Source organism: Aureobasidium melanogenum (assembly GCF_000721775.1).
Source record: "Aureobasidium melanogenum CBS 110374 unplaced genomic scaffold scaffold_25, whole genome shotgun sequence".
Lineage (NCBI taxonomy): Eukaryota > Fungi > Ascomycota > Dothideomycetes > Dothideales > Saccotheciaceae > Aureobasidium > Aureobasidium melanogenum.
Window position 1 is genome coordinate 325,746 of NW_024470077.1, and position 27,890 is coordinate 353,635.

At 49.1% G+C, this 27,890-nt stretch overlaps 14 protein-coding genes across 14 annotated transcripts; 5 read left to right on the top strand and 9 right to left on the bottom strand.

Moving 5' to 3' along the window:
- Positions 1-384: 384 nt before the first annotated feature.
- Positions 385-1,785, bottom strand: M437DRAFT_57124 (HlyIII-domain-containing protein; the record flags this gene model as incomplete). The annotated part of the gene is made up of 6 exons (XM_041023169.1): positions 385-537; positions 603-839; positions 898-1,054; positions 1,107-1,272; positions 1,331-1,440; positions 1,601-1,785. The coding sequence occupies 6 exons, from the start codon at positions 1,783-1,785 to the stop codon at positions 385-387; spliced, it is 1,008 nt and encodes a 335-aa protein (XP_040876483.1).
- Positions 1,786-3,618: 1,833 nt separating this feature from the next.
- Positions 3,619-4,654, top strand: M437DRAFT_57047 (NAD(P)-binding protein; the record flags this gene model as incomplete). Its single annotated transcript, XM_041023155.1, has 4 exons — positions 3,619-3,694; positions 3,745-4,320; positions 4,377-4,561; positions 4,616-4,654. 4 exons carry the CDS (start codon positions 3,619-3,621, stop codon positions 4,652-4,654), a joined length of 876 nt encoding a protein of 291 aa, XP_040876484.1.
- A 78-nt stretch (positions 4,655-4,732) lies between these two features.
- Positions 4,733-6,222, bottom strand: M437DRAFT_56841 (uncharacterized protein; the record flags this gene model as incomplete). The annotated part of the gene is made up of 5 exons (XM_041023121.1): positions 4,733-5,216; positions 5,278-5,518; positions 5,569-5,753; positions 5,801-6,032; positions 6,081-6,222. The coding sequence occupies 5 exons, from the start codon at positions 6,220-6,222 to the stop codon at positions 4,733-4,735; spliced, it is 1,284 nt and encodes a 427-aa protein (XP_040876485.1).
- A 1,548-nt stretch (positions 6,223-7,770) lies between these two features.
- Positions 7,771-10,140, bottom strand: M437DRAFT_56940 (oligopeptide transporter-like protein; the record flags this gene model as incomplete). Its single annotated transcript, XM_041023131.1, has 3 exons — positions 7,771-7,958; positions 8,032-9,241; positions 9,325-10,140. 3 exons carry the CDS (start codon positions 10,138-10,140, stop codon positions 7,771-7,773), a joined length of 2,214 nt encoding a protein of 737 aa, XP_040876486.1.
- Positions 10,141-10,358: 218 nt separating this feature from the next.
- M437DRAFT_56942 (S-adenosyl-L-methionine-dependent methyltransferase) lies at positions 10,359-12,060 on the top strand (the record flags this gene model as incomplete). The annotated part of the gene is made up of 2 exons (XM_041023132.1): positions 10,359-10,584; positions 10,637-12,060. The coding sequence occupies 2 exons, from the start codon at positions 10,359-10,361 to the stop codon at positions 12,058-12,060; spliced, it is 1,650 nt and encodes a 549-aa protein (XP_040876487.1).
- Positions 12,061-12,606: 546 nt separating this feature from the next.
- On the bottom strand, positions 12,607-13,779 carry M437DRAFT_56743 (BNR/Asp-box repeat protein; the record flags this gene model as incomplete). The annotated part of the gene is made up of 1 exon (XM_041023106.1): positions 12,607-13,779. One exon carries the CDS (start codon positions 13,777-13,779, stop codon positions 12,607-12,609), a length of 1,173 nt encoding a protein of 390 aa, XP_040876488.1.
- A 1,123-nt stretch (positions 13,780-14,902) lies between these two features.
- M437DRAFT_57149 (acetylornithine deacetylase/succinyldiaminopimelate desuccinylase-like deacylase) lies at positions 14,903-16,282 on the bottom strand (the record flags this gene model as incomplete). Its single annotated transcript, XM_041023175.1, has 2 exons — positions 14,903-15,979; positions 16,067-16,282. The coding sequence occupies 2 exons, from the start codon at positions 16,280-16,282 to the stop codon at positions 14,903-14,905; spliced, it is 1,293 nt and encodes a 430-aa protein (XP_040876489.1).
- A 694-nt stretch (positions 16,283-16,976) lies between these two features.
- M437DRAFT_87728 (uncharacterized protein) lies at positions 16,977-18,236 on the top strand (the record flags this gene model as incomplete). Its single annotated transcript, XM_041028693.1, has 3 exons — positions 16,977-17,243; positions 17,300-17,661; positions 17,720-18,236. The coding sequence occupies 3 exons, from the start codon at positions 16,977-16,979 to the stop codon at positions 18,234-18,236; spliced, it is 1,146 nt and encodes a 381-aa protein (XP_040876490.1).
- Positions 18,237-18,344: 108 nt separating this feature from the next.
- M437DRAFT_78270 (NAD(P)-binding protein) lies at positions 18,345-19,388 on the bottom strand (the record flags this gene model as incomplete). The annotated part of the gene is made up of 1 exon (XM_041026961.1): positions 18,345-19,388. One exon carries the CDS (start codon positions 19,386-19,388, stop codon positions 18,345-18,347), a length of 1,044 nt encoding a protein of 347 aa, XP_040876491.1.
- Positions 19,389-19,681: 293 nt separating this feature from the next.
- Positions 19,682-21,412, top strand: M437DRAFT_69149 (GTP-binding protein Obg; the record flags this gene model as incomplete). Its single annotated transcript, XM_041025224.1, has 1 exon — positions 19,682-21,412. The coding sequence occupies one exon, from the start codon at positions 19,682-19,684 to the stop codon at positions 21,410-21,412; it is 1,731 nt and encodes a 576-aa protein (XP_040876492.1).
- Positions 21,413-21,538: 126 nt separating this feature from the next.
- On the bottom strand, positions 21,539-22,697 carry M437DRAFT_87731 (mPR-typeG-protein-coupled receptor; the record flags this gene model as incomplete). The annotated part of the gene is made up of 5 exons (XM_041028694.1): positions 21,539-21,706; positions 21,758-22,314; positions 22,369-22,430; positions 22,558-22,570; positions 22,625-22,697. 5 exons carry the CDS (start codon positions 22,695-22,697, stop codon positions 21,539-21,541), a joined length of 873 nt encoding a protein of 290 aa, XP_040876493.1.
- Positions 22,698-23,200: 503 nt separating this feature from the next.
- M437DRAFT_57039 (uncharacterized protein) lies at positions 23,201-25,248 on the top strand (the record flags this gene model as incomplete). Its single annotated transcript, XM_041023153.1, has 3 exons — positions 23,201-23,503; positions 23,549-24,443; positions 24,770-25,248. 3 exons carry the CDS (start codon positions 23,201-23,203, stop codon positions 25,246-25,248), a joined length of 1,677 nt encoding a protein of 558 aa, XP_040876494.1.
- A 436-nt stretch (positions 25,249-25,684) lies between these two features.
- On the bottom strand, positions 25,685-26,014 carry M437DRAFT_87733 (uncharacterized protein; the record flags this gene model as incomplete). The annotated part of the gene is made up of 2 exons (XM_041028695.1): positions 25,685-25,760; positions 25,821-26,014. 2 exons carry the CDS (start codon positions 26,012-26,014, stop codon positions 25,685-25,687), a joined length of 270 nt encoding a protein of 89 aa, XP_040876495.1.
- Positions 26,015-26,799: 785 nt separating this feature from the next.
- M437DRAFT_87734 (putative aspergillopepsin) lies at positions 26,800-27,633 on the bottom strand (the record flags this gene model as incomplete). The annotated part of the gene is made up of 1 exon (XM_041028696.1): positions 26,800-27,633. One exon carries the CDS (start codon positions 27,631-27,633, stop codon positions 26,800-26,802), a length of 834 nt encoding a protein of 277 aa, XP_040876496.1.
- Between the last annotated feature and the right edge of the window lie 257 nt (positions 27,634-27,890).

Genomic DNA, 27,890 nt, shown 5'->3' on the forward strand with positions numbered 1-27,890 from the left:
GCGTATCGTACATATTAGTGCGTTCAGTTGGAGTTGAGGATCTCGATGATTGTCGGGCGCTGCCTGACGATCACGTTATCTCATGCACGTCTCAGCCACAGCGCATGCATTAGGAAAGTGCAATGGAATCGGCTCTTCAGCACTCGAGCTTTTGTCTGTGTGATCCAGTATCTTCATGCATCACAATAATCAGTCGTTCCTCGTCCATTGCCGTCGCAACCTTCAATTTTGAGCTTTCTTATTGATTCTACCTCACTTGCGTTTCTCTGAAGCACGAGATTGGAGGACCAGGGGTGAATTGACAACTAACGGGCGGCCGGAGTCATGAATCTTACATCGCCATAGCTAACTGTATTGCAATGTCTTCATTGCGAGATTCTGACTCTAGCAAACTTGTGCCATATCTCCCCGTGTTCTCAATAATGCCTTAGAGAGACCATGATAATGCACTAATCCAGCAGCCAACACCGCAACATGCATAATCTGATGCGACGCGCCCACAAAATCAAATTTACCAGGGAACTTAGACTCCGGGATCTGTATTTTCACTATCAGAAAACCTGCCTTTGGCACAACACCTGACTTCAAACATGACGACTTACGCGGAAAGCATATGCAGCACAACCAATAAAGTTAAGCAAAGCCATCAAGCCCATCCATTCTAGTGAGAGGCGGTGTCGTTGAAGGGCAAAGCCGTGTAAGTAGATGCCATGTAAGATGAAGACGATTGCGAAGAGGCCTAGACTGAGATAGGTGAGTGCACGAGCGGTTCTATAGGCTGGCTGACAGAACAGAGGTCCGAGGATGAACGTAATGCATCCGGTAGCGCTGGCGGAGGTCTAAAAGAAATCATCAGCATCGTCACCATCCAGAAAATGAGTAACAGGAGACGCTGACCAGGAACCAGTGTAGACTTCTTAGTCGGGCATCACAAATGAATGCGAAATGAATCGATGCAAGACTTGCTCCCCACATAAGCAAAACAATACCACAGCAGTCGGCTCTGTTATATCTTTTATGTACAGCTTGGCTGTGACAGCCTGCAGTGTGAAACCTATATGTCATCAGCTTCTGCTCCATTTTGCTCACGTCGAAACAATTCTTACGCGGCCGAAACGGCAAAACAGCACGCGACACCAGCAAAGTATAACAAAAATACTGCTGCATCAATTGGTTGTGCTGCTGGAAGATTCCGGTACAAAGCAAAGTAGAAATGGAGTGGTAGGATGGTAGCAAAGATTACAGATCCAATGAAATGTGAGTTGATATTGACTTGTCACAGTATCAGCAACATGAACGAGGTCTCGACTATCGTCATAAAAGAACTCACTTGTCTCATTGTGCCATCGAAATATGCTCTTTATTGACTTTGACCATGATCCAGTCAATGGTCTGTCAACAGTCAGCAAAGCACTTGGTAAGTTCAGAGCAACAAATCGACTTGCCGGTATCCCGTATGAATGTGTGGACTATCTCTGGGACAGTATCAGTCTCTATATCCTTGTATACCAACTATCAGCTTAGAGAAGTACTTCTGCCAGGATGCTAATCACGGAATGTGGTTAGTCCAGGGACGCTTTCAGCCATGATCAGCAGTGACGTACGAATTTCGTCAAAGGTGAGCAGCCTGTCGCCAGCAACAGACTCTCTACTTGTAAGAAGAGAGCTCTTCTCTAGACTTTTCTCCAAAGTGTTCGGTATAGGTGATTTAGGTTGGAGTGCGAATGATAGTATTAATAGTAATTGAGCCGCAAAGCAGAAAGCCTCCAAAACAAGAAACCGCATACGGTCGTCAGCCACACGTATTCACCAGTCACAGTTGCGTTATTCTCTAGTCACAGAAATTCCGAACGTCATTGTGCTTTTGAAAAGAAATGGTCACAAGGCCGAGGATTTGACTGACTCGAAACATATGAAAGCCGATCTGTTGCTGAAGTAGGAAATTGTAGAAAGCGGCACGCATTTCTGGTGACGGAGATGTGAGCATTGCGGAGCCAGCTCCTTTCTTCAGCCGCAACGCCTATCCTTCTAAGCGGTTGAAGAGGGTTGCACAAAAAGGTCACGGTGGCATACTCGAGTACGCTCAGAAGATCTGTTTGGTGCTGTTGTTCAAGCGAAAAGCTATGCCAAGCTCTTTGCCAGTCTCCTGAGGCTCCTGGACGCACCGAAAATACTGATCTACAAATAGCCTCCGTCTTTTCCTTGAGCTTTGTAGGTATACAACAACTCTTTCCCGGACGACGGGATCGAATCTGGCTCATGGATAGCAAGTCTAAGCCTAGAGCTGGATACTTGCGTTTGACCAACCCCGAACATTCAATCGCATTGCCCGTCCAAGTTTGCTGCCAGGATTCGGGATATGAGACGTCTGTCACAAAAGCTTCGTGCGGCGATGCCGAAGCAGGAAAGTCCGAACAATCTAGTCCGAGTACGATGCTCTGGAGTCTAGGCATTGCACCAAGAATTTTGTACTTGCTGGTTTCATCCGAATCGCCTTTAGATCGTTTTACGATGATGCTCGAATGCTCGAGCAGTGGTAATGAAGGTCGGGACCTTGCTTTGAATGCCTTGAGATTGAATACATTGTTGCTGCGCTTGATCGTCTTGGATTGTAGTACCTTTAGGGTGGAAGCATGAGATAAATCCCATTCCCCGAGACGCGCTGGGTGGGTATCGCTAGCAGCAAACCATCGTTGAGCTTCTGTGTTTGTGGTTGTCTAATGGTTTGCGATCCCTGATCGAAATGCAAGATATCCTTCCATCACGACTCAGGCGGTTTTGGGCGATGTGCTCAAGCCTCTCGACCGCTGAGTGGATTCAATCTTGACGAGTGATCCTAAGTGGCTAGGTTTGCCAGAGGGACTGCGACGATGCTGCGAGACATTCTTTGCTGACTTCGACGAATAGAAAGAGGCCTCTAGGTTGCAAACCCGCGACGATTTTGCAGGTATGTTTTGATATCTCAAGAGGAAGGTTGTGAACCCGGCGTTGTGCTGTCGGTGTGTGGAGCTTGGTAGCAGGACTTCTCGACGTGTATCGTGTACGGTCACTAAGAGTTGCTGTTGCGACACGGCTGCCTTGGTCCTACGGCCTGCATGAATCGAACCACTTCGCTGTTTATTGGCGGGCTGGCACAGTCGATATGTCTAAGGCGCGATCGCCTCCATTATTACTTGTGGCGACTTTGACAGGTCTTTCTACATGTTGCGGCACTAAGATGTGAGAGAAGGTGCAGTTGATCGTGTTGAATGGTCTATGCAGATGGAGGCACATCTCGACGGCGTCACGGCCGAAGCTTCCGACTGTGGATGCCGAACTGATCCGACCCTTGCTAGCCGGTCGTGACTGACCCTCTAGACCCAGTGACATTGTGCAAGTCTGTCAATAGGAAGTCAGCGCATGTTCGACAGATATAAGGAGCAAAACTCCGAGATCCGAAGATAAGTGATGTATATGCTGATGACGTCTCGCTGTCGTTGCCCAACATCATCCGGAGCGCTCTTGTAGCCGCTAAGTTTGTAGCAGTATAAAGAACTCTCACCACTTTCAGGGAGTCTCACATAGAAAGTCTCAAGCAAATAATCTGCCATCTTGATTGATATCAGAGACAATTACAACATGGCCGAACTATACCAGAGAAACAACCTCTTCTCAGTCGATGGCCTGGTAGCCGTCATCACCGGCGGAGGCTCCGGTATTATCATCATATCATCTCAACAATTCTAACCAAACTAACAACTCTAGGAATTGGTCTGATGATGACAAAAGCCTTCGCCTCCAACGGAGCAAAAAAAGTCTACATCGTCGGCCGCCGCAAAGAAAAACTCGATGAAGCAGCCTCCTTTAATCCATCCGTCATCATCCCCGTCGTGGGCGATGTAACCTCAAAAGACGCCTTGAAAGCCGTTGCCTCACGCGTAGAATCCGAGACTGGCTATATCAATCTCTTGGTGTGTAACAGCGGCACCATGGGTCCCGTAACGGGCGTCAATAACCGCAAAGTCAGCATTAAGGAATATGCAGCAGCAGCTATGAACCAATCCTGGGATGAAGTAACATCAACGCTTAATCTTAATGTCGCATCTGTCATGTTCACCGCATACGCATTCCTAGAGTTGTTGGAGAAGGGCAACAAACATCCTGCGTTTAGCAAGACAAAGAGCCAGATCCTGGTGACAGCAAGTATTGCTGGGTTTGAAAAGGAGCCTAACCAGTCAATGGCGTACAAAGCCAGTAAAGCGGCGACCATCCATGTGGCAAAGAACTTGTCGAGTGAATTGTGGCCGTTTGATATCAGATGCAATGCCCTTGCACCCGGCTGTGAGTCTCTTATCCCTTTCCAAGGTAATGACGTTTGTGCTGATATCCGGCTACAGTGTTCCCGTCAGAGTTGGCTTCGAGTCTGCTATCTGATTCGAAAGCAGATCCCAGAGAAGAGGGCTCATTCGACAAATCATATATCCCAGCCGAGAGAACGGGTACTGAAGAAGACATGGCTGGTACCATTCTCTACATTGCTTCCAGAGCGGGTGCCTATTTGAATGGTAACATTCTAGTGATTGTAAGTCATGCTATCCTGATCGTTGGAACGCGGAGAACTGACCTCGTGGAATAGGATGGAGGACGTTTGAATGTGATGCATAGCACGTACTAGACCATATGCGTACAAGAAAAGTATCGCCCATGTCGATTAAATTTGAAGCATGAGAGTCGTTTGCACTTCAAAGCGAGTTTATCTCGTTACTCTTTTGTTGTCGCGATCATCCAAGACTGCAACATGTCCCTTCGAACTCGGTGGAGGACTGAACAAAGCTTCTTCACTCTCCACCGTTGTGACGATAGTCCTTGTGACCTTATCTTTCCTCGTCGGCATTTGCATCTCGATATCCCCATGTATTGTTTGCCCTGACGGCCTCGAGCCTTCGGTATCCATACGCCTCCACTGATCATGGTTTCCACTGAATCTAGCTGACTTCGGTCTTCCGCGCCATCGGGCTGGGTGGAGAGCAGCCAGCATGGGCGCATACATAGCTCGTTGTTGTGCCGTAGTTCCAAAAAGCAGGAAAGCGAGAAAACTTGCAGTGACACCAGGCAAGTAATTCAAGACGTCGACGACAGAGGCGCGCACGCCGAAGTCTGGTGCGCCGGCGATTTTTGCATGTTTGGTTTTGTGGTATCTGTTGATTTCGAAGGAGATGAGGAAGATTTCGAAGCCACTGGAGAACAGACTGGGTTAGTGGGTGTTATTTTGTCTGGGTAGTATGGGTTTGTGATTACCTGAGAATCAGGAAGGCGATGGTGAAGCGCACCACAAGCCATCCGTCGACCCTTGCTCTGAGTCCTTTTGGTGCCGAGCGTCCCACTCGACTAGTCGTGGTCTCAACTCCTGCTACACTGCCGGCTGCGTATGACTTTGATGCTGATGCGGAGGCATAACTGTCGAAGCCGATCTTGGCTCGTAGATACTTGAAGAGAATAAGGATGACGCAAATCGCACCAAAGGCAAAGCTTACGAGCACTGTTCTTATCAGCTGGAATGTACGCTGATCAATAAACGCAGATACATACTCAGCAGATTCATCAAGATCAGGGTGCCAATGAAGCCAGCATTGACTTGGAATCCCTTGCGCAGTGCCGAGAAGATAGCAGGAAGCACGACCGCCAGAACCTTGGAAACCCAGCTGATGACGCCTTGCCATCGTTGAAGCCATCTTGGGCGAATGTTCCACACATTAAACACTAGTGCGATAGCCCTGCATGTGTCAGCGAGACCTTAATGCGATGAAGCATATCGACATACCAGAAGAGCATAGTGATCGAGTCGACATTGTAAAAGTACAAGATTGTCCAGAACAAGACAGCATTGAAGCCTCGAGACAAAGGACCCAGTGCCAGCGCTGGATTGCCTTTGACAATGATGGACTGCTCGTATTGCTGGATACGTAAGTCGTGCCAGTTGGCGATATAGTTGCATTGCTGAATGATTGACACTATAGTGGTGCATGTGGTTGCAAGAGCGAATAATGTTACATCTTACAAAGGGTTAGCAAAAGGGGACGCATGGCATCTGAGCAACTCACAATTGAACCCATCTCTGGTTTTGTGTAAGACGGTCACGAGCAATACTCCCAAGGAAAGACAGAAGAAAGAATATATCAACACTGGAATAGCAGCGGCAAGTACGGCATGGGGCATATGCTGGGGTTCGTTACCGGTACCCATGCCTGCGGGTCAATAACGGAGAGTGTATAGGTGAAGGAAGGTGGAAGGCTTGTCGGGGAAGCCTGAGGTCATGAAGAATGGACCTAAGCAACAGAAAGGTCCAGGCTTCTGCAAAAACAAGACGTTCGAGGCCGCTGAATGCTCGAAGGGTTTATCACTATCGCTGATCCGGTGGATCGACACCATAGATCGAGAAAGGGTGGCTTGCCAAAGTCTGTCTTCAATTTTGAAACTCATCCGGTTGGAGTGGTCCAACTAACCTACAATGTCTAGTCCAAGTGAAACCCTTTCATATCCACAAGGCTATAGAATCGTGACATGACGAAGGTTCGCAGGGTAGTCTACGGCAGATTGCTGAGTAGTGCCTGGTGGCTGAGAGCCTCTCGCTAGCCATCCGGTTGCAGAAGCCGTATTTGCTGGTAGCGAGCCGAGGGTCAACGATCTTGCTGGATGCTGTTTAGGCAGGTAGAAAGCATATTTTAAGCATGGTGAGCCGTTTTCTTCTGTAACGTGCTTAACTAGGGAGACTGTGAGACAATTGGCTAGTACTGAAGATAGCAGGAAGGTGCAAGAGCATTCCAAAGAGCCGCCATCATTCATGATCCATTGTACGGTACGATGGTTATTCGAGGACAATGCAGCACCGGTCGATCCAGGAGTTCGTCGAGACCGCTCGTTCGCGTAGGGTCCGAGAGCAATGATCGCCCATTCGAGCCGGTGGGGTTGCGTGTTTGCGCAGGACTGTGCTCAGTGCTCTTGTTCGTACATATGCAGATGAGCCGCGACCCTGGAAGCTGCTGAACGTTGATATCCTTAGCGAGAATGGCGAGACTATTCTCAGCCACCACAAGCGGAGAATTTTCAAGAATCAAGAGCTCGCTTTCGCAAGAAACAACAACCCTGTCCAAGCGAGGGCTTGACTTCACGCCAAACTCTTGTCAAACTTCGGAGTTCAAAAGGCAGAAGGATTATTGACGCGAACTACTCTTGAGTTTCCAAGATTTACTCGACATCTGAAACGATAAAGGATCCTCGAGGATCCCACATGAGAATTATGCGGTTGCGGCTCACGATCCCGCAGTCTCACTGACCACGAGGATGCAGGGATTGCAAATTCGCAATCATGACAAACCAACCCAGGACGGATGTATCTGAGTGGTGCTAGTCGATCTGCCGGGACCAGCTCTTTAACATCATTGGTATTCACCATGATGTTTTTAGGCAAGTGAGAAACACACGGCCATGGAAAATGTTCCAAAAGATGGAACCGGCAGATGGGATAAATCGCCAGTGCCGTGGTTGCCGCGTTCTGGGAGCGCCCGGCTTGGCAGGGCAGTCCAAACTCAAATCTCATCGAGCCGGAAGCTCGTCCTTTGATTGGCAGTTTCCCAAGAGCCAGAATCCCGGCATTTCACCTTCCTATTACATTTCCCACGTTGGATGGAAGAACATAGCAACGACTACTAGAAGTGGGTATCCGGAGTATGATTCATGACTCAAGCTGACTACAAACGGTTCCGGACGACTACGGGCGACCGAGACACACCCCTACAAATGCGGTACCTGTAGAGATGCTAGGCCAAGATTGACTATACTAAACAATCCTTCACCCAGAATGAGTCCACTGGCCAGAATGATAATAGGCGTTTCCGACTCCTTGCGCCAATTGCGCCAATACCAGTTTACTAATCCGCCGATCGTTCGTGCCATGGTGAACGATGGGGTATTGTACATGCCTAAATTCATCTCTGTTGTTAGCCTGTTGATCTTTGAGACATCTTGACTTGAGGATGAACGGGGTTGACTTACCGACTGCTACAGCGATACCTCCGGGCACGAAAGGAGTCCACTTTGCTCCTATCGAATTTCCGTAGATCCGCATTGCTGTGAAGACGGCAAAGACGGCGGCAGCTCCTGCTGCCCACTCACCTACCATGGGAGGTAGACCTTGCCCAGTAACAAGACGGGCAGTAAACACCCAAACATAAGCTGTGGGTACCTGAAACATGCCTCCAGGAACTTCATACACTCGGGTGTAAAGCTTGTAAATACAAGCACTGATCACAGCTCCAAAAGTGCTGCCAATGATTTGACCCCAGAATTGCGCCTTCGGACTCGCGCCGAGCAAGTGCCCGGTTTTGAGGTCTTGCAGAAGATCTCCCGCCTGCAAGGCGCCTGACTCGCTGATGGCACCGGCGATAAGGTTGACAATCACCGCATTGGGCGAGCCTGATGGTGTGACTAGAGCGAAGAATAGCTGTGTCAACTTTGAAATACCGGACACCGGGTTCAGATCTGTCTCTCCCAGGGCACGAACACCCATGATCGACAACAGTAGAGCGAGCACTAGCGACAAAAGGGTGAGTGCAAAGGGGATGAGGTTTGCGAAAGCGATGTGAACTGCACCGACGCAAGCAATCAAGGAAAGCACCAGTCCAATCAAGGTGACCTTATTGCTGATCAAATGCTCAGGTGGGGCATCAGGTTCCGGTGCATCCTGTGCAGTTTTCCTAGATTGCGTGGCCCCAGAGATCAAACCATCAGTTTCAGGTGATTCATGATCGGGTTCACTAAGATTGACTGGACTGTATCCTCTCATGTGAGGATGGGCGAAATTGCGAAGATCTTCTTTCCAGGTGCCACGAGCAACGCTGTCCTTAGCTCGTGGCCCGAAGATACGAATGAGATTGATTGTGGGACGCAGGACCAACCATCCCAGACTGACGATCGAATCGGCAAGCATGATGGCAAGACTGACCCAGACGATCCAGCCTTTGCTGCCTTTCTCCCAGTCATCGACAGCACCTGGCGCCCAACCCCGGGCTTTGGAAAGCGGAGATAGTATGCCCCAACCAAGAATGGCACCTAACAGCATGTGTAGAGTGGTTGCAGGGCCCATGATGATACCTTGGCCAATGTAGGCAGGTGAAGGGTTGAGTGTCCATAGCCAGTCTTTCGCCAGGTACATGCCCAAGAATGGAATGTCGCGGATGAACGGAACAAAGTAGGACATCAGGGTCTAGGATTATACATGAGCTCACGAACGGATCTGCAGGGTTGTTGCAAGAGAATGAGAATTTGACTATTGCAGATTATACGTACATAGATAGCAGAAACACCAAACGATAGGGTCAGAAGTTTGATCCTGGCCTTCCAATCGGCCTGATGGTCTTTGTCCAAGGCTTCAACATCAGCCTGTGGCTCGGATTGAGCGGTCTCTTGTTGCGTCCGACGTTGTGTTGGAGCGCTTGCGATAAGCCTTCGCTCCTCCTCTTCAACTTGTTCGACTTGTGTATTACCGTTCTGGTATTCGTCGTTGTTGTCCATATGAATAATGGTGGCATCTTTTTCTCCTCCATGTAGTACTCCGATCATCAGGGCAGTCGCTGTACCAGAGGGGAATTTGAGCTTTTCGCGAATGATGACTTGCCTTCGCAATGGCACAGCAAAGACGACACCAAAGAAGCAGATGCCCACAGCCCAGATTATAAGTTTGCCGAGCGAAAGATGGACGCCAGTGCCCTCTCCTTGAGTTTCTTCTGGCTTGAGAAGGTACTCAAGAGCTGGAATCACGCCCACAAATCCACACCCCAGAGGCATTGTACCCACAGATCCAGCAACAGACTGCACCAGGACGTTCTCGACAGGTGTAAATGGATAAGACAGAGTCCTCGAGACAGCCTTGAACCAGGCAAAGCCCAGCAAAGCGCTCGGCATGGCCATACTCGAGACCCATCCTGTCTGCAAGCCGAAGTAGGTGTTTGAGAAGCAGATGACAGTGCCGATGGCCAGTCCAAGAAGGAGGGAGCGGATGGTGAAGTTCTGCGGCTGCTGGGCACGCGACGAGAGGATCGAAGCAGCGTCCGAGTGGCCGTCCATGTCGTCGCGATTGTCGACTGAGCCCCTGTCGGGCGCCATGCTGTCTTTATCGCAGTTCCAGGTAGAAGAAGCGGTGGGCGATAGGCAGATGAGCCATCGACGACTTATCAATGTCGTGCTTTCACATGACGTTTTGACCTGTCGAGCTCCATCGGAGAAAAGACGGACTTTAACCCGACCCCATTTTTAGCAAATATTTCCTGCCCGCATCGGCTCGTCAATATCACTGGCCTATCGTTCGAATCACATCAATTAAAATGCCTCGCGACGACATTGAATCTTCAGACGCCTCAAGCACCTCATCCATCGATGAGTTGTTGCGCGAAGATAGCGAAGGTTGGGAAGATGCTGAGCCCGAAGAGAACGAAGAAATTCACGTCAAGGACTTTTTCAGCGACAAGACATTTCCCAGTGCTGCTGAAATGATCAAGTATGCTGCCGAACAACACAACTTTGATTTCTTGAAGATTACAAAAGACTTTGGTGGCTATGTCTCTATTCTAGAAGTTTTGATTCGGTCTGCTAACAAAACAAGGCCTTGACTTCTTTGGTGCTATCAAGCTTGTCAACTATATCCGCGCCGAAGCCAAGAATGGCAACTCAAAACCTGATGTTTCTTCAAAATCGCTGTTCGAGGATGACAAGTACATGCAACCTGTTCTTGAAGACGATGCTCTGCTTTTCTCCCTGGATGATGTTCTAGACTCAGAAGACGCCGCTGGTCAGGATCTCCCCATCGGCACTTCAAGCGACAAGACCGCTCAGCTCGAGGCTGAACTGGCCCGTCTGCGCAACCAATTTGCAGAGTACAAGTTGACCGTAGAAAAGACTCTGGATGATCGCTGGAACGAGCCTGCCAAAGATGGCGAGGCTGGTTCAAGCAAGACCAAGGACGAGAACCACCAAGATCCTGGATACTTTGACTCGTACTCATACAACGACATCCACCAGACTATGCTTCAAGACACCGTCCGCACAGACGCTTACAGAGACTTCATCTACGCTAACAAGCACCTTTTTGCTGGCAAGACTGTGCTGGACGTTGGTTGTGGTACTGGTATTCTTTCTCTTTTCTGCGCCAAGGCTGGTGCTGCTCGTGTCATCGCTGTCGACAACTCGGAGATCATCAACAAAGCTCGTGCCAACATTGCTATGAATGGCCAATCAAAGGTCATCACCTGCGTCAGAGGCAAGATTGAGGAAATCCAGCTTCCTGATGGCATTGAGAAGGTCGATATTATTGTCAGCGAGTGGATGGGCTACTGTCTGTTGTACGAGGCTATGCTTGACTCTGTTCTCTACGCCAGAGACAGATATCTCAAGCCCGATGGTTTGATGGTGCCCAGTCACTGCACCATGCACCTCGCTCCCCTCGCCGACCAGGACTGGATCTCAGACAACATCACCTTCTGGAGAGACGTCTACGGTTTCGACATGACCGCCATGATGGAGAAGATCTACGAAGACACATTGGTCCGCTACCCAAACAAAGACACCATCGTCGGTAGATCAACAGACGAGCTCCCCTTCAAGGTCCTCGATCTCCACACCGTCACAGTCGCTGATCTCGACTTTACTTCCGATGTCAAATTCACCCTCAACAAGGACATTGACAACCTCGACGGCTTCTGCACCTGGTTCGATACCCTCTTCTTGCAATCTCGCAAGGACGAAATTCCTGCTGGTATGCTTCGCGGCATCAAGCCTCCCAAATCTGACGAGGACAAGACTGTCTTCTTCACCACTAGTCCCTTTGGCCCTGAGACCCACTGGCGCTGCGGTGTCTTGATGATCGACGCTACCGAGAAGGACGAGCAGGCTCTGAAGCAAGGTACCGTTATTGAAGGCAAGGTCACTTTCAAGAAAGACAAGGATGCCAAGCGTAACCTGAACATCTCTGTGAACTGGGAGATCAAGGGCACCGAGGCCAAGGACAAGCAGCTTTGGTACATGCGGTAGATGGTTTTATGACATGTAGTGCGATATAAGTCTAAAAAGCGATTCTCTGTTCTTAACATGCCACAATTTTCTAGTTTTTCTTTTCCTTTTTTTTCTGGAAGAAAAAGAATTGCTAGGAGTATCACCCTGGCTTGCCATCATCTCGTCCATCACGATGACATGGGCCGTCAAAGCAGCTCGCTTGACTGAGATGAATGATCGTCCTCACTCTCTGTAGTTATCTGGAATCTTCTTGCCTTGAACTTCCATCTTTGCGACGTGATCACGACAATTGCGTGGTCGAATTTCTAAATGCGGCTTTGGTCAACGTTTTCGAATGAGCATCATCGCGAAATCGAAAGATATGATCTCCAGGTTTAGTAGGTGGAAGCAATCTTTTGATGCTCTATTCAACTGTCAGAAACTAGCGTTCCGCAACCAGGGGTCGGCATAATATGAATCTAGGTCCACTTTTATCAGACTTACCCCAGCGCTTGCTAGGAAAATCAAGAACGATCGTGCATGAACACCAGATCTGCGGTATGCATCCTCTATGGAGGCCTTCGTCTACTTTTTAGCCTTGCACTTGGCAAAGGCAGGAGCGTTAGGCTTGACGTTTACCGAGCTCGCCGTCACAGAATTGTTCTCCCCATTCAACACGCCACCCCCAGCAATCAGAATATCCTCTTGACCAGGCAGCACCATCAAACTCCTCGAGTACGACGCAGGCTCCACAGTCTGAATCTTCGTCCACGCCCCCGGAGCACCCAGGTTGTGGTTCAAGTATACTTCGCCAAGGTTACCGCAACTGACCACAATAGTACCTAGCTCACCACCCACAGGAGTCCATACATTGTACGGGCTTCCATAAGGAACAGAGCCATCGGTAGCAACCAACGGATATCCAACACTAGCGTTAAAGTTTGTAGGGTCAGAGGAGATACGATAGTATACCGCAAAATCCACCTCTTTGGCGCCGTAGAATTCGTAGGTCATGATGTATTGACCAAAAGGCAGAGCAGAGACGATAGCCATACCGGGGCGGAAGTCGTAGGTGGGGTAGACTACATCGTCGACAACGGGACCCCAGGCAAGTAGGTCGGAAGATACTTGATGGACCAATTTTTGGCCATAGCGCGGGTCGCGTTGGTCAGAGTAGTAATAGATTAGGGTGTTGTTGTAGGTCATCAAGAAAGGCTCCCAGACGGGGGTGAGTCCGTTGTTGGGAAGAGCCTCGCCGCCATGAGCAACGTGAGAGACAAACTTCCACGTATATCCTTTGTCCGTACTGGCGTAGAGTTCGAGTTGGGTTTCGGAGAGATCTTGAGGGATAGAGTTACCGGCAAGCAAGATGGTGCCAGCTGAAAAGTTGCCAACGGGCTCGGACAACTCGTAGAGGAAAGGCTGATATCTCAATCCCCATCCGTTGACTTGATCATACACGCGAGAACGCTCCGACCAGGTGTGGCCGCCATCATATGATTGATAGATGGGGAAGTAAGGGTTTGAGTTGTTGTTGTAGAGGTAGTTCTCCCAGGTCGCAAGGATCACATTATCTTCTTCGCAGTCCTGGTTCAATAGAAGAGTCCTTGCGTAGAGGGTACGAGGAACGGTGTAATTGCTTGGCGGCGTGAAGATGGTCACTTGGTCGATGTTGCCAATTTGTGTACTGTTGGTGTATTGAGCAACGGCGGAAGTTGCGAACGTGGCAGCGCCTGCCAGTAACGAAAAGAACCTCATGCTTAACTGTTTCTTAACTTGACTTACTTACCATAGCAAAGGAGCGGCCACAACCCTATTTATCTCAACCTACCTCTGCATGCCTCTTTGCAATGCATTAATTAACACGGTAGATTTCAATTCATCCACCCAGTCGTCTGCCCTGATATATCAAGGGAGTAAACTTGCCGAAACAAATCCTTCACCCACGGTCGGATGCAGGCACCACACGTTATTGCTTCATGCTTGCCGCTGGTTGGAGGAACAATAGCAGTTCGTAAACTTGGTAAGTGATCGACGAGGGCGATTGTGATGATCACTGGTCCGCCCCACGATCCCCGCACCAGCCTCCACAAAGAAAAATGACCTCCCGAGGATTTCTCAGGCGATCACGGTTAATAACATGGTATACCGGGCCGACGAAGTGTTACATGACGTGGTTGATGTTAGCAGAAGGATGTATCATGTGGCTTCATCGGCGAAAGAGAGAAGGAAGCTTGGCTTCATCATCGACGCGAGCAGGTTCTTTGCTGCGCCATCAAGAGCCACAACCACGCTCGCTGATATTGTCTGAGGTAGTGATGTTCCGTTGTCCACTCCCAAACATCGCGAGACTCGCGTTCCTTCAGCAGTACTTTCGCAGCACTCGAGACAAACAGGCATTGCAAGTCCTTCAGGTCAGTTGCGAAGGCCCGAACGCCTATGGCTGAATCTCGGCCAAAGCGCACGACGCACAATAAACAACATTATATTATGTCATGTCAAACATCCTTACATCAAAAGGGGTTGTGGTCTAGTGGTATGACATCTTCTTAGCATTGCTCTTTGAGCATTACTGAGTTGGAGAAGGTTCTGGGTTCGATTCCCAGCTACTCCATTGGTATATTCTTTTGCCAGATTTTGTTCGTCTTACATAAAATACTTTTTGTCCGTCAATGACAGTGAAGAATCTTGCTGGTGTATGCAAAGCTAGCCGAAAACGAAGAAGCAGGGGAATCCTTGAAGCGGAAGAAAATTGGGGTATATCGTAATGCTCGTTATGTACAAGAAAAGACTCGCTTTTGTGTTGATATAGTGTCATGTCTATCGTAACGTTGTAAATGGTGGACAAATGATGAGAAGTGCAGAGCAGATGACCCAATAGCTACTCAGGACCAGTCAAGAAGTCCCATGCGGTCAATGTAAGTATCTTGACAAGGTTGATGTAATCATCGAGGTCGACACTCTCGTCAATACCAGCCATGCCTTCTGGAGAAAGGCCATAGCTGTATGCAGGTACGCCTTTATATCTCCAGTGTTTAGCGTCTGTAGCGCCAAGTGATGGTATAGCGACTGGCTTTCGTCCTAGGATATGTTCGGCATTGTCGGCTATCGCCCGTGTAAGAGCGTGATCGAAAGGACAAGAGTTGGGTGGATTGGAAGCTGCTTCTTGGACTTGATAGCTGGCTCCAGGGAAGTGTTCGAGAATAGTGTCGATCTCTTGGAGGATGGTTTCTGCGACCAAACCGATTGGTAGGCGGATGTCGGCTTCGAATCTGCAGTCCCCTGGGATTGTGTTGACTTTGGCCCCACCACTGATGGTTCCAATGTTTACTTTTGGTTTGAGGATTAGATCCGAGGCACCAGTACCCATAATCTCGTCGACGGTGTCCCGCACTTCTTGTCGATCAAGGTATTTCCTCACTTCAGGATCGAGTTTGAAACCTGAGAAGTCTTCGAGTTTGACCAACTCCGTGATTAACCTGGTTGCAATCCGAATTGCACCTTCAGACAGATGTGTATAGGCTCCATGTGCGCTCCTCGCCCTGACTGAGAAGGTCATTCGCAGAGTGCCCTTCTCAGCAAAGCGTATGCTTTGCAGACCTGTGGGTTCGGCATTGAGATTTACGTCGCCCGTCCAGGTCTCTCTTCTATCATCATCATTCAAAAGATATTTGCTTCCCCACTTTCCACCGTTCTCTTCGTCTGATACCGCTTCGAGAACAGCAGTGCCGTGCAAAAGATGTCGATGTGCGAAGATATATGTGTAGGCAGCAACAGTCGCCGCAGTCCCAGCCTTCATGTCTACAACTCCACGTCCATAGAGTCTGTTGTTTTCAATATCTCCGGACCAAGGATCGTGCGTCCATTGTGACTTGTCGGACTCAGAGATCGGGAAAACGTCAAGGTGCCCATTCAGAACCAAACGTGGACCAGGCTTCGGTGTTGAGATTCCACTCCTCTCGAACGGTGAGTCGGTTGGACTTGGAGTATGGCTTTCTAGTTGATGTAGCGATGAAGATCGGCTATGCGCTGGCGACTGAGATACTGCTGGGAAAGTGCTTGTGACATTCGGCGCATGGCTTTTTGGTGCGATAATCGTGGAAGGAACATCGCGACAAGCCAGAAACGTAGTAACAACACAAGCCGCTGCTATTGTATCGCCAGGAGGATTCGAAGAGTCGGCGCGTGTGAGGGATTGCAAAAAGCTGATGAGGTCATGTCGCTCGGCGTCAATTGTCTCCAGCAACGCCTCCTTGAACATTTCGTATTGTGGTGAAGAAGAGAAAAACTCATGAGAAGAAACCAAAAAATGACATGGACCCTTGAACATATATAAAAAGCCAGATCAACCGGCCCATTATTATTTTGTATACAAAAAGCTTGCTTATTTTGACTCACCAAGCCTTCGAGTCATCGAGAAATGTACGTCAGAGTAGATGTCGCGATCGGATTGGGAAATGATCAGCTAGTTATTGCCGGGGTACATCGACGAGATCTCTGAAGATCTGTGTATCCTTCTCTGATAGCCCGGTTATGCCGTCTTCTTCTGTTTCACGAATACCCATCGCGTTGGAACGTGGTCCAGCTGACTGCTGTTTGTGGCCACGGATGTTTGGGCGCCGTGGATGTCGGTTGAGAGCCGCTTACCAGGAAAACGTGGAGACGCGCATGAAGGGTCCGACTCCTGAAGAACAACATCATGTCCCAGTTCAACGCACTTCATGGCGCGCAAACCAACAAACTGCACATTGCTGGCGACTGACCCAGCTATACCATTACATTGATAGGCTAGTACGAGTAGGACCATTTTTCGCTTAAGTATACAGTAAGTTTGATTGCTTGTGACCGTGCTTGAATCCTTCGACTCGGCTGCCTGACAAAAATGCAATTCTCTTATACCGTAGGCATTCTCTCTCTTTTTCCTTTGTCGCATCGAACTGTTCCTTGCTATCATCATGGTTGCCAGATCTGTCCTCGCAGGCTGCGTTGCAGCCTTTTCTGCTGTGGCTTCCGCACAGATTGACATGCTTACACCCAATTTCACGCAGATTCCCACCCTCTTCGATCGTGTGAACACACCTTTCACCTTCACCGATTGTGCGGCACCAAAAGAAATGGAAACCTGCTGGCAAGCCCAGAACTTTACTAATGAATACTACGACAACGAATGCTTCGGTCTGCAGAACAGAATTGAGTGCGCTCTTACGAATTGCTGGAATAGGGTATCACCTCAACGTCCTTGACGATAACCTCAGAATAAACCGTTGACACATCACAGGTCTATTCATGCGACTATCAGCAACTTGTGCTCGCCTACAATTGGACTTGCAATGATCCGAACCCAGATTATCCAGGTTACCCAGAGTCAAACACTTTGAAGTTGCCATTCTACCCAGCACCCGTTGACGCTGCTGAAGAATGCAGCTGTAACCTCAAGACTGTCGACGTCAGTCTCTATAGCCCATTCGATGGTTTCCAGACATGTCTTGACAAGGTCTACAAAGAGGATGGTGATTTAGACGACGATGACGACCAAGACGACGACAGCGATGACCAAGACGACGAGGACGACCAGTACGGCCTCTTTGGAAAACCAGTGCCGAAATGCAACTGCTGTCTTTATGGCGCTGTTGCTGCTACGTGAGTAGACATTGCATCTGCTGTACCTTCATTCACGACTAACCTCTCATTCCAACAGACTCTGGGACACATGTCCGAGCCAAGACCCCGGATACATTTATCTAGACACCGTCAAACAAATCTACATCGACAGCATACAAATCGGCGGCAACATCACTCTCGCAGATTGTGCTTCCATCCTCTCGAACCAGAGTTTCAATTGCGCTGACTACGGTTTCACAAGCTATGGCAAGAATGCTTCTGACTATGCGAAGCCTACACCTTTGCACTCGGCTACTGGCACTTGGAGTGATGTCAACGGAATTCTTACTAGTCCTGTGAGTGGGCCTACCTATACTTGGACTGCTTGGAACGACACTTTTACGATTACTGCTGCTTCGGTGGAGGCTGTGGCTACTAGGACTGCTAGCGCTACAAGTTCTGAGAAGGTCACGGGTAGTTCTACAGGAGGTGTGAGTGGCACGGCAAGTGGTCAGACGTCAAAGAGTACTGGTGCTGCTCCTACGGGCATGGCTTTGCAGCATCCTGCAGCTGCGCTCGTGGGACTCGGTGGCATTGCTTTCGCTCTTTTGTAGATGTAAGAGAGAAACAATCATATTGTCATTATATAGGCCGTAATACTCGAGCACAAGATTCTGTCAAAAACTCTACTCTAAACAATACAAGTATTCTCGTCAAATCCCTTACTCAAAACGCGAAAGATCAGTCTCAGTAAGTCTCTTGACACTTTCCTGGAACCACCAAGGCAAACCTCTGAACGCTCTCATAATAGGTCCAAACCCATTACTGAGCAGAATCTGTCCACTTCTCGCATTCAAAATCTGATCAACCACAGCATCAGAAACATCCTGAGGGTCTAAAATCTTCATACCCGCTTTTTCAAGCTCAGTCTTGGAGGAAGCAATGATAGGTGTGTCTGCAAAGAAAGGATGCACAATCGAAGTCTTAATCTCAGGACAACGGTGGATAGACCGCAGCTCAGTACTAAGACCCTCGTTGAAGGCCAACACCGCTGCTTTAGAGCACGAGTAATCGGTGATGCCAGGAGTGGTGAAGAAGGAAGCCATACTAGCGATAGAAACAACATGTCCCTTTTTCTTAGCAAGCATATCGGGTAAGAAAGCTTGCACGAGATAGTAGTGCGACATGATGTTCACACCCATGAGTTTTTGGAGCTGTGCAGGTGTGGTTTTGAGGATTGTTCTCTGGCCGCCAATGCCTGCGTTGTTGATCAAGATGGATGGATGGCCAACCTTCGCCTTGATTTCTTCGGCGACGGCGTTGACGGCTTCGACGTCGGTGACATCGCACTTGAAAAAGGTAATTTTGGGGTTGTTTTCGAGGTGCTTTGGGAGTGGGTTGACATCGATGGCGACGACATGAATACCCTTGTCTGAAAGGTCCTTTGAAAACAGAGCTCCAAAGCCAGAGGAGCTTCCGGTGACAATGGCGATCTCGTTATTCCAGTCCCAGTCTGCCTTGCTAGAGCGAAGGGAGAAGTTGTTGCGAGCAAACTGGTTCAAAGCTTCATTGACATTCTTGATCAAGCCAAAGGCAAACAACCATTTCAGAGCAGTAATCAGACGCTCGATATTGTGAGGCTTCAGTAGCTGATGCAGGTAATCGTAAACTGGTCGTTGTACTGACTCTGGACCCTTGAGCAGGACCAACAGAGCGGCACCAGTGACGACTGGCGAGAAAGGAGCTTGTTTCAGAATGCTTGCCATGGTAAATGTATGCAAAGAAGATCTGAAGATTCTGTCATCTTGCAGGAAGAGGACAGCTAGAATGATTTATAGCTCACCAGCTGATGATAATCAATAGTGGCATGAGGGGTAATATAAGGGATCAGCAGCCAGCCACGGTCAGCCTAAGTTGCTGAATTAGAGCAAGTTTAGGCGACAAACCTCGGCTCGAGATGATCGCCAAAGCCTGACGCTCATCTTGGTCTTTCCAAAAAGTCATTGCCACTGTTGCACACTGTAGCTATCTTTGCGCTAGAGCGCATCGCTACAGAATAATGGCGCTGAATGGGACACTCATGCCCTTTCTGTATCCCTGCCTCCACACGAGTAGAGGCAATGCGCCGCGCGCATTGAGGAGGTGGCTACAACTAGGACGACCGACCACAAATACACAATGTCTGTCCACGAGACATATTGCAACCGTTTCTAGCACAAAAGGAGGCTACGAAGACGAGAGCTTCGATGACACACCCGAGAGCGAACTTGACCGCTTGGATCCACCGCCAGACTCGTACTCGATCACACCTTTCACTGACCGATGTTCGATCGTCCTCCACGCAGGTAGTGGAGGCCACGGCTGCATCAGTTTCTTGCGCGAAAAGTACATCGAAAACGGCCCACCTAATGGCGGCGATGGAGGAACTGGAGGAAACATCTACATTCAGGCGGTGCAAGGCGAGACATCATTGCACAAGCTTGCGCGACGAGGAATACTAAAAGCTGGTCGTGGGAAGAATGGCCAAGGAAAAGGTCAGGGAGGAACCAGAGGAGAAGACATCTTGATCACAGTGCCCGTGGGTACGATTGTCCGAGAAGTGTGGCGACACGACCCTGTGGCAGAGGAAGAGGTGGCAGACAAGAGGGCAAAAGCCATGGGAGCAGACGCCGTCTTCGATGATGAGCCCGGCGTTGTCGACAACACTCGCAAATGGAGGCGCGACAAATGGTTGCTGTTCCCTGGTGCCATGCCTCAATCCTTCACATCCGCAGATTTCCCTCCTCTACCACGTCCGAGAAGATCGCAGATTGCAATGGCACAGCCCCCGGCACCTATACGTTTGGATTTGGACACTCCAATGGATACTCCTCAGCTGCTTGCTGCTGGTGCAATGGGCGGTTTGGGCAATCCACACTTTGTCACAAAGAGCATCACTCGTCCCAAGTACGGCACAAAGGGTGATGAGGGCATGAAGGTCGAGATCCAGCTCGAGCTCAAACTGCTTGCCGACGTCGGTCTCGTTGGTCTCCCCAATGCTGGAAAGAGCACTCTGCTACGAGCCATCACCAACAGCCGCGCACGTATCGGCAACTGGGCCTTCACAACCCTGCAACCAAACATTGGCACCGTTGTCCTCGACAACCACAAAGGCCGTCCTCTGGTTCCCACCTCAAGCACTAAAAAAGGCCCTGCTCGCACGAACTTCACCATCGCCGATATTCCCGGTCTGATCGAAGACGCCCACCTCGATCGTGGTCTAGGTCTCGGCTTCCTCCGCCACATCGAACGCGCTGGCATCCTAGCCTTTGTAGTCGATCTCAGTGCCGGTGATGCAATTCAATCCCTCAAAGGCCTCTGGAAAGAAGTCGGTCAATACGAACTCCTCCGCGACCGCGAAGTCAACGCCGAAACCGAACGCCGCGTTGAAGAAGAAAAAGAAATGGTGCGCTACTCACCACTAGTCCAAGCTGAAGCCCCCAATGTTTTCGAAGATGGCTCTGTGTTGTTCAATCCTGATGGGTCGCGTGTTCTTCCTGAACTCAAGTTGCCGCCTATCTCGTCAAAGCCTTGGTTGGTTGTTGCTACCAAGGCTGATTTGCCAGAAACGAGAGAGAATTTTGCGGCTTTGCAGGCTTATTTGAAGAGTATCTCTGAAGGAGAGACGGTACATCCTAGTGGAAAGAAGAATGCTTGGAAGAAAAAGCTTCATGCTATTCCTGTCAGTGCTAAACTGGCTCAGGGTGTCGAGAGGATCACTCCTATTGTTGTTGATCTCCTGGAGAACTGAGCAAGGTGATCGAAACATAATGCAGGGCCTTGAGAGGTCACAGGAAGATGGATTGTACGAGTAGGTGTACTATATCAACATTCAAGACTAAATCTTTAATCCTCCATCTATGGTCACTCACACTTCTCAGGACAGTGTAACACCTTGACACGTATGCTGCAGTCCTCTGACTTCAACAAATGCGTTAGCCAACCCTTTGTAATGCACTAAACCAGCAGCCAGAACCAGCACATGGAAAATCTGATGACTTGCTCCCAAGAAGTCGAATGTATAAGGGAACCAGGCCTCAGGAAACTAGGTCTAGGTCAGCACTTGCAGCACAAACGACATCCAATTTGAACTTACCCGCAATGCATAGAATGCTGCGCCTAGGAGGTTCAGCAACGCCATCAAAGCCATCCACTCCAAGGCTAGCCTTCTTCGCTGGACCGCAAAGCCATAGAGGTAGAATCCATGCATGACAAACACTACAGCGAACAGTCCAAAACTCGCATACATCCCTGCTCTCGCAGCACGGAACGCTGGTTTGATAAACACCGGACATAGCGTGAATGCAAGACAACCAGCAGCACTCGCCGAGACCAAACCCCAATGGACAGTCCTCAGCCAAGGATCGCAGATGAAGGCGAAATGGATGGAAGCAAGACTGGCTCCCCACATGAGGATCACAATGCCGGAGAAGTCGAGACGGTTGCCTAGACTTGCAATGGGTGGGCTATGGTTCCAGACTACATGGCAACCAGCTGAGCATGCAAAGCATATTGCTACGCCGAGAAAGTAGAGAAGGAAGACGACTACATCCATGGGCTGGGCGTCGCGGACATTTTGGTATAAAGTGTAGTAGAAGTGTAAGGGAAGGATGGCGAATAATGCTGCGCCGAATGTGTGCGAGTGGATGTTGACTTGTAGTAAGATTAGTATCAAGACGTAAAATGTAGTAGACTTGAGTTGCTCACTCGTCTCATTATGCCAACCCAGCATACTTTCCAGACATTTCTTCCAGGAACCTGCGGTTGGCCTGTCAGAAGTTAGCATCACAATGTACACCGCGAGAACTGGTGTGCTGACCGATATCCCGATAAAAGATACTCATTGTCCCTTTCCAGACATTAACACAGACTTCTGACTCCCTGACTTGAACTCACTTCTGCCAGGCAGCTTCGTAACAATAAGGTTAGCAACATGTCTCTACGTTGCCAACGGGTGACATACGAATTTCATCAAACAACAGCAGTCGTTCCTTCCTTTCTCCAACATCCTGCTTCTTCAAAAGTGGTTTCGACATGTTCACAAGACGGGTAGAAACAGGAGACAGATCCTAGAAAGGGCGTTCGCCGGCTTAATATGCACGCCTTCCTGTTCAGAGTCTCGCACGAAGCGCCGTCAATAGTTGGGCGCTTCGTCTAATTTGGCCCCACTCACCTTCATGCAAGGCGATCACACCTCCCACTTTCTATCTCTAGACAGCGCTTCCATGCCGGATTTTGCCTATCCCTATACAGTATGCTCATGTACGTCGTGGTTTGTGCAGAGCCAGGCCTGTCGCTCGGTCAGGTCTCGACTTGACGACTCGCATGCGACTGGACGCGTTCAGCGATGCCACCGAACAGGCGGCTAACGAAACATTAACATGTTCGACTTGATTGTCTATGCATGACAGTCTGCAGGCTTGCCGCTCATGAGCGCGAATGCTCAAGATAGGTCAAGCCAAGAAGTATCAATAGGACATCGCAGCTCGACACCCATCATGGTCGAGTGTTTGGAAGCTCTAATACCAATAACCTTGCGATGAGCACCTACCTGGTGAATGTGACCACTCTGAACAGCTCGACTCGAACTGGATGGGTTGATGAGCCAAACATCAGAGGTTCGTGGGGCATCCTTCTGCCTTGTGTCTCAACACTACTTGTCTGCTCGTGGTCGGTGATGCATCTTAACCTCCCAGCGAAATCGAGCTCCAATACAGAAAAGCTCATACCCTACTTGTACTGGTGTGCCATTGTTATCTTTGGACCAGAGCTTGCTATATGGGCTGCTTGGCGACAACTTATGTCTGCCAGGGCACTAAAGCGAGAGATCGAGGAGGCGAAGGTAGTCACCTCTTTCAATATGTGTACGCGACTGACTTGGACACAGCTGACTTCCTACAATTTTTCCCTCACACATGCCTTTTATGCCGTGATGGGTGGCTACGCCTTCGATTGCAACCAGTCATTCGACTCTGAAGGGGAGGTCTTCTGGTCCAAAACACAGCGAATTACGCTCACGCCAAAGGGTGTTCTGCTACTGGCCTCTTGTGGACAACTTCCAGAAATTTCGGCACAGAACATTGCCGACAAGAGCAAAGTGGACGAACTCGGTAAACTCATCGCTTGTTTACAAGCAGGATGGTTTACCGTACAGATAATCACACGGTTGGCTTGTCACCTTCCAATAACGCTACTCGAAGTGAGGATTGTCGGGCACGTCTTATGTGCCTTGGTACTCTACACACTCTGGTGGTACAAGCCTCGTCGCATCGAGGAGCCCACTATACTCAAAGGTTCTTGGTCAGCCCCTCTGGCTGCCTTCATACTCATGTCGAGCCACGTCAATGCAGCACCCAATTCTATACTTCCTGGCTTCCAAGCCGAGCAGCAGCATGCAGAGGTAATGGCATTAAAGTTCCGGGTTATGCCAGACGGCAGTAGTGTGCATGTGCAGAGCATATCTGACGATGAGCATGAGATGGACAACTTGGATCATGCCTTACAAGTACGCACGAAGACTGGAATGTCCTTGATGTATGAGGAAGAAATTGACCTTGAAGATACGGTCGTAGACTGGAAGGGTCAGGCTGAAGCTCGTCTTCGTCTGGCATGTCTGGCAATACAAAAGTACTCTGCCGTGCGCACTCTCCTTCGTCGACCCATCTGCGGAGAAGATCGAAAGTACGCCACTGCACTGGCAGCATATCCGGAAATGCCCAAGGTGTGTCGAAAGAAGCGAGAGAGAGAAGCCATGCTCCAGAACGTCTCACCATGGCTTGAGTGTGATGCCTTGAAGGGATGTGAGGAGCTCAAGCTGTAGAAAGTCAAGGCAGACGCTCACCTGCCGGTGGGGCTGCACGGCCCTTCGTGCCGTGGCTCATGCTCTGATTTCGGTTCTTGCTTGATTGAACTGTTTCTGTTGACTGAAGATGTGTGCCATGATTTTTGCTAGGTATGTGCTGCGGTAGATGCTCTCGAACCTGAACGCTGTTGGGTGGTCTTTCGGAAATGGGGCGGAGGTGTTGCTGGAGGAGGATGGGGGATTGTCGTGTCAGAAGGTGGTGTTGAGTTCGAGTCCATATCGTCAAGGCCATCTCCCACTTGCCAGTGGGGCCGCACGGCACGAATGTACAGCACCTCGCCTGCCACACCGCCAGCGATTGGCCTCATGATGGCCTTGTCCGAACAACAGGCGGTCTGGTCATGGGCACAGTACTCTGGGCCGCCAGTATCGCGTTCAGTGCTGTTCATATCGCTGCCTGGAATGCCGGCTTTCCGACTGAAGCCGAAGCGTGGCTATGGCGATTTTCATCCATGTATATTGGTTTCTCTGGTCTCCTTTGGGCCTTTTTACATGTCATGGCTGAATTATCTGCTACTTTGTGGTGGAATTGGTATGATATTATGATTGGCGAGGCTTCACAAGTGTTGGCCATGCTTGTTACGGCTCTTTGCTCTATGTGTGGAGTTATATACATCTTGGCAAGGGCTTATCTCGTGGTTGAGGCCTTCGTGGAATTGAGATCGTTGCCTACAATGGCGCATGCCATTCCGCAGTGGTCAGTGAGCATTCCACATATAGGATAGAGATTCTCTTGCCTCTACACGGGATAGTTATTGTTCATTTCCTTTTGATCTGACAAATTGTGGTTTGCTATATATCTGGGCAGAAATTTCCTAATCAGTAGCTTACTTGGCCTCGATCGCACAAGATATCAACAATGGTCATTTATACATTGAGATAACAAGTTCACATAACTGTCAACTGTAAAGTAAACTGCGGTTGAATGTAAAAAAAAAAAAAAAAAAAAAAAAAAAAAAAAAAAAAAACGCACAAATCCCGATAAACCTCTCGCGCCCAATGCCCTCACTCTTATGCCATCGATCTCCCCCTGTCGAAGATTGTCTCTTTCTACCATCAAAAGCCTGAACTGCGCCTCCTTACCCACCAAGGCAATATCCTTCTCTCCAAGTTCTTTCTTCGAAGCTCTGTATCTATGCTCAAGTGCTGAGTACTTTGTTCTCAGAGAAGCAACTTCTTCTCGAGGAACATCTCGCGTTTCGATCTGGAGCCTTTGGGACGCCCTGGTTTGTTTCTGCTAATGGGATGTTGTTAGCATGGCAGGATTGGGAAGAAAGAGTTAGAGAGGGGTAATTACATGGTCGAAGGACCGGCAGTATTAATCATATCATTGTCATCAAGAGTGCTAGTCGTAGTAGTAGCAGTGTCTTCTGCTTCTTTGACGATAGCCGGTGTGGGATAAGAAACGGAGGGACTAGCGCTTATAGGTTCTTCTTTCATAATAGGAGGAGAAGAAGTAGACACAGAAGAACTAGAAGAGGTGTTTGGCATTTTGCGCTGTCTGCCGGGTATACAAAAAGATAAGAAAGGCAGAGAAAACAGGGCAACAGGGGAAAGAAGAGGGAGGATCTTATAGACAGAGCCAGGAAGAATAAGAATGAATATCAATGGATATATATGGATAGATATGAATACATAAGAATATAAAGGACTTTCAAGTAGGACTTGAATTGTATTCGAATGGCTCAAGAAAACTTGAAAAGACTTTGAATCACTTTACTCAGTAACTTCAAATGACTTTCAATGACTTGAGATAACTTCAAACAAGTTGGAGATACTGGAAAAAGTCTTTAAGCAGTGTCTTTAAATAACTTTAAAAGACTCTCAGAGATTTTCAATAAGTTTGATTGACTTTTAAATGATGATTTAAATGTATTTAATCTGATTTGAATGAATACAAACAAGTTTGAACGAAATTCAGTATCAATTCGTATGTATAAAACGATACAAAGGACAAGTACAAGTAGAGAAAGTGCGATTGCCATAGCCCATACTGCGCAGTGAGCTTGATTGGAGGCTAAGAGCAATCGAGATGGAGGTTATGCCTGACAAACCGAGCATAACGATACGATCATCTCGGCAATTAGATCACTAGCCGCACGATTCAAGAGAACATTCAATGCATTTGAGGATAGTTTCAATCATGTCTCATACCCCGTTATCTGCAACTACACCAACCTGACTACTAGGCACAGAACGAACCTCCTGTATACAGTAGCCCAACAACAAGGGCTCATCGCCATACCTCCTATCCCTTGTCTTCTGGTAACAACGATTTACTCGTAAACGACAGTAACAGAAGAAGAACCAACAGTAACATCAGTCAGGACGGTTTCGCCATTAGCAGAGATAAGATCAATGACATCGGCACTAGAAGGACCATACTTAGATCCACTGTTAGTAGTAGCCGAAGCACCAGTGAAAGTGATAGTGCCGAAGTCGGACAGGGGAACAAGAGATTCCTGTCCATTCTCGATTTGAGTGAAGTCCTCGACAATCCACTCGGCATCAGTCTGGCAGAGAGTGCCTGCAGTTTCGCGGCTGAAGGTGTGGCTGACGGACTGGCCTTTGCTGTTGTTCTTAATGGTGGCCACACCGCCGGTGGTGGAAGAGGCGGTCACGGTGACAGTGACACTATCGCCGGCAGAAAAGCTGATGCCGGAGAAGTCGTAGGCGTAGTCGGGGTACCATTCGTACCAGGCATCATAGGTGACAGCACCACCCTGGATGCTGAAGTCGACACCAGTCTGCAAAATAGCAGACTCGCAGGAGTATCCGTCGATACCGACCCAAGCAGAGGCAGAGTAGAGAGTTCTAGAGCTACCACCGGAGGGCACAGTGACCTTAGGGATGGTGAAAGTGCCGGTGACGGTCTTCCAGCCGGAACCTTCGAGGACACCGCCAGCCCAGTTGTTGGAGTAGCTGACTTGCTTGTTCTCGGGACCGTGGACAACAGCGGTTACGTTGGTGGCAGCAATGAAAGGCTTAGGAGCCTTGAGGAGACCAGCACGAGCACTCTCAGCACGCTTGCGGCGCATAGCAGTGCCAGGAGCAGCGACGACGGTGCTTGCAGAGAGCAGACCAGCCAGGAAAGCAGTAGTGAGCTTCATGTTGGCTAACTCGTAAAGTCAGATGAAGTCGTGAACGAAAGGCTTGTGAAGAACGAGAGTATCTTGTGAAGATGGAACGATGGTGTTGTTGATGGATAGAGACATCAAGTCCTTGGGAGGAGACGTCCGACTTTATAGACAGAGCCAGGATACTACTATCGCTTCTTGAAGACCCGATAAAGGCGTGATAGAGATGGCGTTGAGTAGCTCGCTAACTTGCAGTGCTGAACGAGTATGACCTTCCATCTTTGTTCATG